Source organism: Ochlerotatus camptorhynchus, unplaced genomic scaffold, assembly GCF_037179485.1.
Source record: "Ochlerotatus camptorhynchus isolate MF236.1 unplaced genomic scaffold, CSIRO-AGI_Acam_v1.1 ptg000583l, whole genome shotgun sequence".
Taxonomy (NCBI): Eukaryota; Metazoa; Arthropoda; class Insecta; order Diptera; family Culicidae; genus Ochlerotatus; species Ochlerotatus camptorhynchus.
In genome coordinates, this window is record NW_027041063.1 from 1 (window position 1) to 12,276 (window position 12,276).

The following is a 12,276-nucleotide window of genomic DNA, read 5'->3' on the forward strand; positions in this document are numbered from 1 at the left end:
TCGTCCGCGGATCGATTCCGATTAGCCAACACAACCAAAACCAAGGTGTGAGGCATCGGAATCGAACTGCGCGATCAATTTGACAGTTGACAGAATTTGACAGAGAATGGAATTTCACACTCGCGAATTCGTTGCTTCTTCGTCGAAAGCTCACCACAACAACCAGCAGTTCACACAGTAGTAGCAAATAGCAACAGCAGCACCCGAATCGAAGTGAAAACGGAAAATACGCTTTTCACGCCGCACTGAGCAGCAAACTCTTGCACCTCTTGTTTCTGTGTTTGTAGTTGTTGTTGTTGTTGTTGTTGCAGTGTTCTAGCAGCAATGTTCCACCGCCAACGCCTACTACAATTACTACTACTATGTAGCAGGAGCAGCAGTGACGGCGGCGGATTGCAAGCGTCGTCGTCCGCTTGGATGCTCCGTGTGCCCCTTCAATGTATGAGTCTGTAGGTACTTACTTCTGCTGGTGGCTGACCGTTGTTTGAACCGCTTTGTTTTTGTTTTGGTCGCCTCCACCGGCGGGCGGACGGACGGACGGACTTGAAACAGCAATAGACCTACTTGTGCTACGAACCGTGCCATCCATTGCAAGCGTGTGTGTGGATATGATTGCCGAAACCCCCTTCGCTTCGCCGTCGTCGTCGTCGTCGAATGCGTCACCGTTGGTGGCGTTCGGACAATGAAACACACACGGTTTGTATCTAAAGAGTATGGCGGGTTTGGGTTTGGTTATGTGTGTTGGGTGTCACTTCTTGGACTTTGATTGGGACCGATTGTCCTCAAACGGCTTTTTTCCACTAATGGAATTTTCCCTTTCATTATCGGGAACCGACTCCCGGTCTACTGCGACGGGGAGATATTCAACAAGTATCTAGGCCTGCTAGGGTTGGACGGTTTTCTTCGCGAGCGAGCGAGAAAGGGAGAGAGAGAGGGAGGGTGAATGCAGGGCCTAAATCAAATCAACCGACCCGATGACAGCGAAAACATTTGGATAAAATCAGGAGGGTAATTGCGTTAGGGCTGTTAGCGTTTGATGTTTTCTTCGCCGTAAATTGAAGACCAAATGGAGGGTCCTTAAGTAGAGGGAAAAAAAATATGTCGGAGGGATGAATCCCTTTCACAGAACCGGTCGCACGTGTTTTTATTATCTTGCAAATTTGTGCGACAATGCGAAGGAATTTAAAAGGTTCCCTAACGAAGGGGAAACAGCCGTTACCTGTCAGATTCGCGTCGCCATCTTGGATGAGTCAGCGTTAGCAGCGTAGCACTACTTTTTGGGTGCCATCTTTGTACCTCGAGGCGAGTCCCTATTGTTCTACAGGGAAATCTCGCTGCCGCCGCCGGTTCCCGACGACAAGCCGTTTCGGTTGAGGTATTTTCGTGTAAAATCTTTCGCGGCGGCAGCCACGAGAACAAAGTAGGCGGTGGACGGTGCAATTCCACGCCGTAACATTCGCCAAAGGCGTGACCCGATGACGGTCGGTCGGTTGGTGTGATTTAAGAAAATTGCACATGGGCGCTCTCTCATCAGAAAAAATAAATAATGCACTGTGCCAATTCAATTTCAAAATGGCGGTCACTTAACCTTCAATTTTTGCACCTATCCGCTGCGACGACGAATGATGACAGGTAGTGGCCACTAAAAATTTACGACTAACCTTAACCTCATTGGGTATAGGTTTTTCTTCACCATCGCCGCCTCCGCCACGGTTTAGTGATAGTGTTGCTTTATTTTCGCGCACGCGTGAACTATTGCATCACGCTCAAAATAAGAAACATAAAAACAACGAATTGTGAGGTCTGTGCAATTTTTTCCTCGCATGCGTGTGTGTGCATTTGTCCAATGGCCATCCAAGGCGTCGCCTTGCTGACCTTATGAAGAAAATCTCTTTCATTTTTTTTTTTTCGGTTGTCTTCAATTGACTCGTGAAGAAAAACAAAGCGTCCGCCGTCACGCTAGATGGCGCTCGAAAACGAAATCCAAGCAACCCAACGGCGGCGGCTGCAACGGCAACGGCACAACGGAGTGCAGCAAAACGAAACCGAAAAACGGAAAAAAGAAAAAAATGTGTAACATTGAACTAAAACACAAACTAAAAAATGTATACACAATCATAACCTACAAAATTAATTATCATAAATTATGACAGATGAAGACGGGCTCCTTGTGGACTGCGGCGGTGGCAACGGGTCAGATTTGGCAACACCTTGACTAGTCGTTGGTTGCTAGGTTTTTCTTTTTTTTATTATTATACGGTACAGCGGGGTGACTAGATCTGATTTAAAATTGTAATGGCCTACTGCCATCGAAGTCGAGAGTGAACCAAACGACGCGATCGCTAGACCAGGGAAAATTAAAACAAATATTGACCAAAGTTGGTTTGGTGGTGGTGGTCGTGAAAGCGAAAAGTGCAATAATAGGTATTGTGCCAGTACGGTGAAGTGCGTCGCGGTCACGCACCGTTGCGATTCGTGGTTTTCGTGGTTAGAAAACATCGCAGAACTGCGGTGGTTTTCGAGGGGTTTGTTTTTGGATTAAGTGGTGATTTGCAGGAGATTCAATGCACAAATTAGCTGATGCTTGTGTTACAATGTCTACATGAAACGGTCGATGAACGTTTGGATGGGTTCTGTTTTGTAAACCTTGGTTTATGTTGAGATAAATTTAAGTCAGACGGAAGCTCACCACCACTGTAAATTTCCAGAAATGTTTAATCTGATTATTTTAAAAGGCTTAAGTGGACAATTATTTGCTACTTTTCATTCAAGAGTGCAGTAGTTGTTAAAATATTATTCTCTATAAACCGTCCCTAATAAACATAACCATAAAAGTGCTTTACGACGTGTTCGGGGTATCATCCAGACCATTTGTGAGATAGTTTACCCATCCGGGATACAGTTCGTTTATGGTATTTGTTTATTAGGGTTGGCAAAACTACAGAATTGAACGGAGCTGTCAATTTCAGTATTTTCATTCTCAATCGGCATGATTGCTATAAAAATGCAAATCATCAGCTGTTGGTCTTCGCTGAGTTAAGTTATCATCTGCCCAGAGCAGCGTTCCAATCAAAGAACTGTTTCGCCAAAAATTCGATGACTGGATTGGAATCGTCACAACTGAAATGGTAGAGGTTGGTGGCAGCGAGCGGTGATAGTGTACGAAGCAAATGAGACAAAGCAAAGGAGGTGCCTAGAGGGACCTATAGAACTGTGTCGTAGGCGCCCATATGTCAGGCAGAAAAATTTCTCGCTATCGCACTTCAATTTTTATAAGATAATATCACATGTTATGAGCAGTCCCAGACAAAATAGCGAAACAAATATAAATTTTTACATCGACATTCATCGATTTGTATGAAACTATGCGTAATTATTTGATATGGGCAATGATACACATTTTTCCTTAAATTCGGCCATTTTGAAATTTTTCAAAATGGTGCATTTGAAATTTAAAAAAATGTAAAGAAACGGTATTTCTGATCGAAATGACGTCTGAGACAAAGTTGTAGAGGAAAATAATGTCCTTCTGAAAAAAATCAGCAAACAATGGTTTTTATTTATTTAAAGTAAAAAAATAATCATGTCTTTGTCCGATTCTTGAAAAAAAAATCTTAAATAAGCTTATAAAAATTGAAAATTTTGGGACCGCTTTAAAGCTTTTTTAATATTTCTAGAAAATGTTTCCAAAGACTATTTGGGCGTTTTTTAAGGATTATTTGGTGTTTTTACAGTCACTTAGAAATGTAATCAAAATTTTTAACATTTTTTAATGTTTTTTTTTTTCTTAAGGGTGTTTTTTGCCGATTTAGCAATTATATGCCATTTTGCCGTTTTTTATACAATTTTGATATTCCAGGTCATTGAAGACATACTGCTATAATGTGAAAAAAAGGCCGCCGTAAGGCCACTGAGCCCCTCATACCCCAACAAATCAATTTGTTTTTGTCCAACCCACCCTGTTGCTTTTTTTGCTGGCCACACACAAAAAGGCACACGAAACTGCAATCACGTGCTCACCTGTTCATTGTAAGATGAAAAAAGGATGGAGCAGAAAGCAAGCCAACATTCGCTGCGATAGGACAACACGATTTTCAACGAGCTGAAAATCTACTTGTGGTAGATCGCCCAACGAAAAACTTATCCCGACGAATACTTCTTGTTGGAGAAATGTGGTACCGATTTAAAGACATACTAAGAAAATCTATCGAGGAGCAGTCCTCTATACAATTTCGCTGTATTTCTGGGTGAGAACGGAGTGATGAGGATTAGAGGCTGCACTTCAAATCCCTTACGAAGCTAAGTACCACCGACGTTATCTTCACAGCAATCGCGATAGGAATGCTGTTAATAGCCGGAAAGCTAAAGGTGGAAGTGTTTTATTGACTGTCAAATCTAGGTTTAAAGCGAGGTTACTAGATAATAATGCTTGGATATGCTTAGAGCAGGTGTGGACGTCGATCAAACTCGGTGATCGTACCTTGTTTCTCTGTGCGGTGTACTTTCCTCTCGACCGTATACGCGAGCGTGGTTTTCTCTGTTCTGGATACCGCTAAAGCAACCGATGAAGTTATTGTGTTTGGTGACTTCAATCTCCCGGGGATTTCATGGAAAAACATTTGCAGCGGCTTCCTCTATCCTGATATGGATCACTCTGTTATCCATTCCAATTCTTCGCTCCTTCTGGGCAATTACAGCTCAACCACTCTTTCTCAAATCAACCAGAACAATCGCAGTTTGGATCTTTGTTTTGTAACCGCCCAGGACATAGCTCCTTTCTTATGCGAGGCGCCCACTCCTCTGGTGAGACTGGATCGGCACCACCCGCCGCTACTGGTGACGTTAAGTACTAAGCTGATGCATGATTTTAATATTTCACCCGCCACTACGATTTTCACAACGCCGACCATGGTAGTATCACCGAGGTACTCTCCAGTTTAAATTGGGACAACTTATTGGAAACCGTTGACTGTTCGGATCACGAACGCAAACTGAATTCTTAAAGCAGCCTTTTTTGTTGTGCAGCTTAAAACTGTAATATAAATTTTATTTAGCTTGATCATTTTTACAATTACTTTATCAACTTACATGAACAGTATTATCTTACACTTTCTCCGCTGTCTAACTACCGCGATTAGAAGCAAATTATTACGGCTAAACAGTAGAAGAAAGCAAGAGATTTTATTAGAATTCTTTCCTTTTCAGGTTATACTGTCTCGGGATCAACTTCACTACCAAGAATGATTTAATTTATAAATAATTTACTCTAATTCATTTTAACTACTACAACTTACATCTCAGATAATTACAGATACAGATTGCAAATACAGAAACCTCTCTTCTAAGTAATTTCACAATTTTTACTATATGAATTAAATAATGCTCTCTTCTTACACAATTCGCCAACCACATTACCGCAATAGTTTTTGTTTTGTTTTGTTTTGATGTCCTACCCGCATCCTACCTATTGACAGGTCAGAGAGCACAGTCATTTCGATCAGGTAGTACGATTTTCTACCGGTACATGTGTTGGTGAGGACTTGGCAGTGTGCCCAGTGGGCGGTGCCTCAACAGCCCCTCCCCGTAACTCTTGCGCAGACTGTAAGAAGCTAGAGTTCACGTCTCTTAGCTCTGGCACCGCCAGCTTTGCCACAGGGCGTCGATACACACCCTTACATGTGCGCACAATGGCCTGTCTAATGCGCCCATCCGAACTCCTTATCAGCTCCTGTACCATTCCACGCACCCAGGACTTACGGTTGTTGCCATCTGCCAAGTACACGACTTCACCTTGCATGAGTGGCTCAGAATCGGCATGCCACTTTGAACGCAAATTGATCGATGGTAAATACTCCTCCAACCAGCGCTTCCAAAGCTTGTCCGCCAACCTCTGCGAACGCTTATAAGTATCACGCAAAGCTTCAGCTTCTCCAGTTGTCGGCTTCCAAGTGTCACCACCGGTAGATGGCAACCCACGTATGAAATGGTTCGGCGTTAATGCTTCAACCTCTGCTGATTCCTGCGGAACGTATGTCAGCGGCCTCGTGTTTATCAAATCCTCAGCTTCAGCTAGAGTGGTCAGCAGGATCTCGTCTGTCAACTTCCGACCGTCATCGAAAACCTTCATCGCTTCCTTCACGGAACGGACGAGTCTTTCCCAGACCCCACCCATATGCGGAGCAGAAGGAGGATTGAAACTCCATCTGGTCCTCGCGTCAGTAAAAGTATCACAACATTCTGTATTTATACTTCTGGTTACCTCTTTGCTCGCACCGACGAAGTTTGTACCATTGTCGGAAAAGAATTCAATCGGCATTCCACGTCTGCAAGCGAATCGACGGATGGCCATTACGCAACTCTGTGTTGACAAGCTGTGTGTCACTTCTAAGTGGACGGCTCTAGTTGTTAAACAGGTGAACAGAGACACCCAACGTTTCTCTGTGCGACGGCCAACTGTGACTGTGATCGGACCGAAGTAGTCCACCCCCGAGAAACTAAACGGACGCAAATTTGGAGTAAGCCGTTGAACCGGAAGCGGTGCCATTCGTGGAATTCTTGGCCGACATTTGTGCACCTTACACCACATGCATTCTCGCATCACCTTCTTCAGCTGCGCTCTCATATACGGGATGTAGAATCTCTGCCGCAACTCGTTCGTAACAGTTTCTCGGTTTGCATGGCCGAATCTCTGATGATAGTATTCCAATAACCTGATGGTGATCGGATGTCCTCTTGGAAGAATGATGGGAAATCGTAACTCGAACGGGAGGAAGTCCGCTTCCTTTGTTCGGCCTTCATGCCGGAGTATTCCAAACTCGTCGACGACTGGAGACAGTTTGTACAGGTCACTATCCTTGTCAGCCTTGGGCAGGCTCGTACCGGCGGGTTTCTGTCGGAGAATCCGGATTTCCGCTGCGAACCGCTCCGCTTGTGCCATTTTCCATAGAAGACGTTCAGCTTCTTGAAACTCCTTGTGAGTCAGGGGCTGTTCCTTCGCCGGAACCATCCGTCGCACTAATCCACGCATCTGAGATGCAGTCGGTAGGGTTTCGATCTGCTTTCCCTGTTGCTTTTTACGAATATTCCCTACGAACCGTAGCACACACGCCAACGTTCGCACCAGCACATTCCATTTGGAGACTCTACTCACATCTATCAAGCGCTCCGGCAAATCCAGATCGTGAAACAGAAACGTAGCCCGCAGTTCTTCTTTTGTGTTCGGCTTTACTACCGGCTGAGCCGGCCATTCTTCCTCCGACTGGTACAAGAACCCCGGACCATTGAACCAACGACTGTCTGAACCAAGCTGCGGCCCTTTGTTCCACTTCGTCACTTCGTCCGCCACGTTGAGCCTCGTTGGTACCCAATGCCAATCAGACGCCATGGTTCTGTTTAGGATGTCACCGACTCTGAGGGCAGTGAAAATCCTATATTTCCACAGATCGGACACGATCCAGGAATGTACCGTACGCGAATCAGTCCACAGGAACACCTTCTTTATTTCCAGATTATGACTCTCCTTGATTGTGCTCACCATCCTCGCACCGAGTACGGCAGCCATCAGCTCCAACCGTGGTATAGTGTTCGGCTTGAGTGGCGCCACCTTTGACTTGGCTTGAACCAATGAACACCTCGGAACACCTCCGGCCAAGATTCGAAAATACGCAACGCAACCATATGCGCACTCACTCGCATCCGTAAAAATATGTAGTTGCAGTGAATCGTACTCCAGTGCCACGCCATCGCCAAAATGGTAACGAGGAATTTTTACCGCTTCGACAGCAGACAAATAACTGGTCCACGTTATCCACTTCTGCACCGAGTCATCGTCAATTGGATCATCCCACTCACAACCAGTCCTCCATAGATTTTGGATTAGTACTCGTCCATATATCGTAAACGGCGCCAGAAGACCCAGCGGATCAAACAGACTCATTACGCAGCTCAAGACAACCCGCTTAGTAGGACGCTTACCTTCGAATAAGTACGGCAGCAGATCATCTCTCATTTTGGTAGAAAATGCGAACACATCTTCAGATGGACTCCAGATGATGCCAAGAACACGTTCGGTGTCGGTCGCCTTGTCCCGATTGAAGTGCACAGCTTGGCTTACCTGCGTTTCACCCAGTTGTTGCAAAACGGCCACGGAGTTCGATACCCAATTCCTTATTTCGAAGCCGGCCTTGGAATGGACGTATCGGACGTCGCTTGCGCGCTGAACTGCCTCCTCGATGATTTGCGCACTATCGAAGTAGTCGTCTACGTAGTGTTTCTTTACAATCGCTGTCGCCGCCTCTGGGAACTCGGACTCCCACTCTTTAGCGTTCCTGTCCTTCACGTACATCGCTTGACTTGGAGAACAGGTCGCTCCGAAGATCGCACAATCCATCACGTACACTTGTCCACAGAAAATAAATCGTAACGCCTGCCTGTCTTCTGGCCGAATCTTCAACTGGTGAAACATTTCTCGGATGTCACCACCAAAACCGACGAGATATTCCCGAAACTGACAAATCACCGATGGGAGAGAGGTGAGATAATCGGGTCCCTTGAGCAGCTGCGAATTTAGCGACACTCCCTGTACAGTGGCTGCGGCGTCCCATACCAGACGTACTTTCCCCGGTTTTTTGGGGTTCAACACGACATTCAACGGCAAGTACCACACTTTCTTTGGATCGGCGGTGCCTAACTCCTCCTTCGTAGCTTTGTGGCAGTATCCTTTTCGTTGATACTCCACGAGCTGTGTTCGGACATTCTCCATCAGCTCCGGATTTTTGGACAAGCGTTTCTCCAGCAACTTCATGCGTCGTTGCGCCATTGGGTAGCTGTTTGGAAACTGCGGATCGTCTTCTTTCCATAGCAAACCCGTTTGAAAGCGCTCACCTGATTCACCTATCCTCACCGTTGTGCTTTCCATGATCTGCCGTGCACGCTGATCTTCACTCGACTCCGGAAGTAGATCTACCGAAACTCCTGCGTCTTCCAAAGCGTAATGAGACCGCAGAATGTCATGAAGTTCCTGATTTGATACGCCGGCACAAGAATGATGTCCAACGTACGGAGTGGAAATGTCTTGTTGCTCTTGTGGACCATACACTGTCCATCCAAGCTTCGACCTCACGGCAATCGGCTCTTCCGGCTTTCCGACCCGTGATTCTAACGGGGCGAATAAATGTATATGCTTGAGACCGATGAGAATCTTCGGTGGTTCCATCGTGTAATCCACCACCGGAAGGTTTTGCAGATGTGGATACTGACTGGCCACGTCAGCGTATCGTAGAGCCTGTCGTGGAAGGTTCAGCGATTGAACTGTGTGTACATTCTGAATCTGGAACCTCTCCTTCGATCCTCGAGCCGACAACGTCAATTGCAATCGCTGTGAGTCCCTTTCCAGCCGCGTCATACCTGCTGTCCAAGTGACACGTAGTGGTTGTGTTTGGCCCTTGACTTTAAGCTGGTTCGTCAGCGAGCTTTCGACCAATGTATAGGATGATCCTTCGTCCAGGAACGCCAGAATGTTGATAGCACGATGTCCGTGGTACAATGTCACCGCCACCATGCGGAAAATAACCGGTTGACACAATCCTATCTGGCTGTGAGTGTTGCAGTCCGATCGTAGAACTACACGAGGTTGGTGTAGCAACGTATTGTGTCGTTGTCCGCAATTCTCCACCTTACACACGATGTTCAACTTGCATGTCGACTTGCCGTGATCGTTCAGACATATTCGGCACAGTTCCCAATCATCTACGGCCTCCAAGCGTTCGACTACACTCAGCTTTCGAAACTCGGCACAGTTCCGAACCCTATGATCGGTTCTGGCACACATCGGACATGGCGTTCTTGATTCTCGACGTGGTTCGACTGGTTGCTTTATACCACCCGTTTTCGTTTCGGCACCATGTGTGTGGACGAATCCCTCGTACTCCTTACTTCGGTTGTTCTTCCCCTTCTTATTCGTGCGGTTGTCTTGTGGCGGCGGTACGTCGTTGAACACAGTTGCTTCACTAGCATCTCGTACTATCTCCGCCAAGAAGTTAGATAAAGTTCGCAGACTTACACATTTAGCCTGCCTTTTGTGCCGCACCCATTCCATTTTTGTACCAGCCGGCAGCTTTTCCACGAGCTCCTGAATCAACATCGGGTTGATTAGATGATCTCTCAGATTAGTCGCTTCCAGATGGTCGACAAGTTGCTGTACGACCATACCAAATCCTATGAACGAGGCCAGACGGTCGGCTTTTGGCGATTCAGCTTTGCGCACTTTTGCCAACAACGTATTCAGGAGCTGTTCCGGTCGACCATACAACATCCGGAGAGACTCGATTACTTGAGGCACTGCATTCGGTAGAAACAGCCGGCTTCGAACGGCCTCCAATGCTGGTCCCTTTAGACTCTCTTGCAAGCGTGCTAGATTTTCGATGTTGGAGAAACCACATGCTTCATTTGCCGTTTCAAAACTCGAGATGAACATCGGCCAGTCTTCCGGTCGTCCTGTAAACACCGGTAACTTTCTTGCGATGAATTGTCTAGCAGACAGTTGTGCCTTAGTTGGAAATCTTTGAATTTGTGAATTCGTAGGCTCACCGAGCTCTTCATCTTCCGATTCCACGTTTGATTCTACTTTCGACTCCGCTTCCGATTCCGAATTCGCTTCCGATTCTGCATCCGTATCCGCTTCCGATTCCGCATAGCCTTCCACTACTTTTGACGGGGTAGGGTCGTTAACTGTGTCAACAAACGTTGGGTTTTTCCCGACATTCTTCGGCGTCGAATGTTTGCTGTACGCACCACGGTAGTCCGATTGACCTTTCGCCAATCCTTTGTCCCCTCCCGTGGCCACTTTATGCACCGAACTCTTCTTAGGGGCACAAATCGCCTTCACCCTATCAGCATCCTGTCGAGTCTGTCGCATTTTCTGCAGTTTCCCATCCAGCTGGTTACGCATTTCTTGCTGCTCCTTACGGTAGGCTTCTTCTGCAGCAATCGCTTTCTCCAAATGTGCCCGTTCTATCTCGAGTTCCATCTGTCGCTTCTCCCGTTCCATTTCTTGACGTTGTTCAGCCAATTCTTGTTGGGCTTCCAGCCGCCTACGATGAACGAGCTTTTCCAACTCCATCTTCCGCCTCTGCAATTTTCGGGTTTCTTCTAACTGCAACAGCTCCCGTTCAAGTTCCTCCACTGATGAGTAAAGTGCCTCATTGGGGTCAGCAGCTGGCATACATCCGCCACCGTCTTCTGCGTTTTCCCCCTCTTCCGTATTCTGGTCGGAAATTTCCACAGCTTTTTCTTCATTTTCTGCATCATTTCCAACGGCACACTTGTCCTTGCAATCAGAGCAGCTCCAGGAAACATTTTTCACTTCGGCGGAAACTCCCACGCACTCGAAGTGGAACCATTGGGAGCAATTATCACAACCCACCATACCGGTATCAGCATCATCCGGAGCATTGCATCTCGCACAGCTGAAGCCGGTAATGTTCACATCGCGGTTGTTCATTTTTAAGAATGTTCGGATCACGAACGCAAACTGAATTCTTAAAGCAGCCTTTTTTGTTGTGCAGCTTAAAACTGTAATATAAATTTTATTTAGCTTGATCATTTTTACAATTACTTTATCAACTTACATGAACAGTATTATCTTACACTTTCTCCGCTGTCTAACTACCGCGATTAGAAGCAAATTATTACGGCTAAACAGTAGAAGAAAGCAAGAGATTTTATTAGAATTCTTTCCTTTTCAGGTTATACTGTCTCGGGATCAACTTCACTACCAAGAATGATTTAATTTATAAATAATTTACTCTAATTCATTTTAACTACTACAACTTACATCTCAGATAATTACAGATACAGATTGCAAATACAGAAACCTCTCTTCTAAGTAATTTCACAATTTTTACTATATGAATTAAATAATGCTCTCTTCTTACACAATTCGCCAACCACATTACCGCAATAGTTTTTGTTTTGTTTTGTTTTGATGTCCTACCCGCATCCTACCTATTGACAGGTCAGAGAGCACAGTCATTTCGATCAGGTAGTACGATTTTCTACCGGTACATGTGTTGGTGAGGACTTGGCAGTGTGCCCAGTGGGCGGTGCCTCAACAGTTGACATTGAGTCTGCCGCTCAAACTATTTCCAATGACTTGGCATATGTCATTGACAGATACGTTCCGAAAAAGATTCATGGCATACGAGCGAATTTCGTCAACTGAAATCCAGAAAGGTGCTTTCTTCAGTATCGACGTGGATTGCAGAGAAAGCTTAAGTC

General features: G+C 45.8%; 1 protein-coding gene across 1 annotated transcript; it reads right to left on the reverse strand.

The window, feature by feature from the left end:
- Positions 1-5,676: 5,676 nt before the first annotated feature.
- LOC135713814 (uncharacterized) lies at positions 5,677-11,500 on the reverse strand (the record flags this gene model as incomplete). Its single annotated transcript, XM_065237048.1, has 1 exon — positions 5,677-11,500. A coding segment is annotated over exon 1 (5,824 nt), but the record flags the coding sequence as incomplete, so codon positions are not given.
- Positions 11,501-12,276: the final 776 nt, after the last annotated feature.